The sequence below is a fragment of the Eimeria mitis genome, genomic scaffold, assembly GCF_000499745.2.
Source record: "Eimeria mitis Houghton genomic scaffold, Emh_scaff489, whole genome shotgun sequence".
Taxonomy (NCBI): domain Eukaryota; phylum Apicomplexa; class Conoidasida; order Eucoccidiorida; family Eimeriidae; genus Eimeria; species Eimeria mitis.
The window spans coordinates 8467-8754 of NW_013573189.1; the positions used below are offsets into that span (position 1 = coordinate 8467).

The 288-nt window shown below is 43.1% G+C and overlaps 1 protein-coding gene across 1 annotated transcript in view; it reads left to right on the forward strand.

Moving 5' to 3' along the window:
* The window catches only part of EMH_0013990 (uncharacterized protein), a gene marked incomplete at both ends in the record, with an annotated part of 5203 nt that overhangs the window by 4418 nt on the left and 497 nt on the right, over nt 1-288 (forward strand). The window contains one exon of the mRNA XM_013499976.1: nt 168-286. Coding sequence (XP_013355430.1) covers nt 168-286 — 119 coding nt within the window. The remainder of the gene's footprint in view (nt 1-167; nt 287-288) is intronic.

Here is a 288-nt window from a genome sequence, read left to right on the forward strand (position 1 = left end):
TTTGTTTTTTTTCCTGTTTTTTTTATTTTTTTTGTTTTTTTTATTTTTTTTATTTTTTTTATTTTTCATGCTGTTCAACACCATGAAACATCAACATCAACGACAACAACAACAGCAGCAGCAGCAGCAGCAGCAGCAGCAGCAGCAGGAGTGTGTGTTGCATGCAGGCTGGCCCTTTGTCTCCTACTCAGTTGATATTTGTTGGGTCTTCTGTCTCCTTTGGGGGCCCCTGCAGCAGCGGCGTTTTGCTGCTGGAGCGTTTCGGTACTGCTGCTCACATATACACCC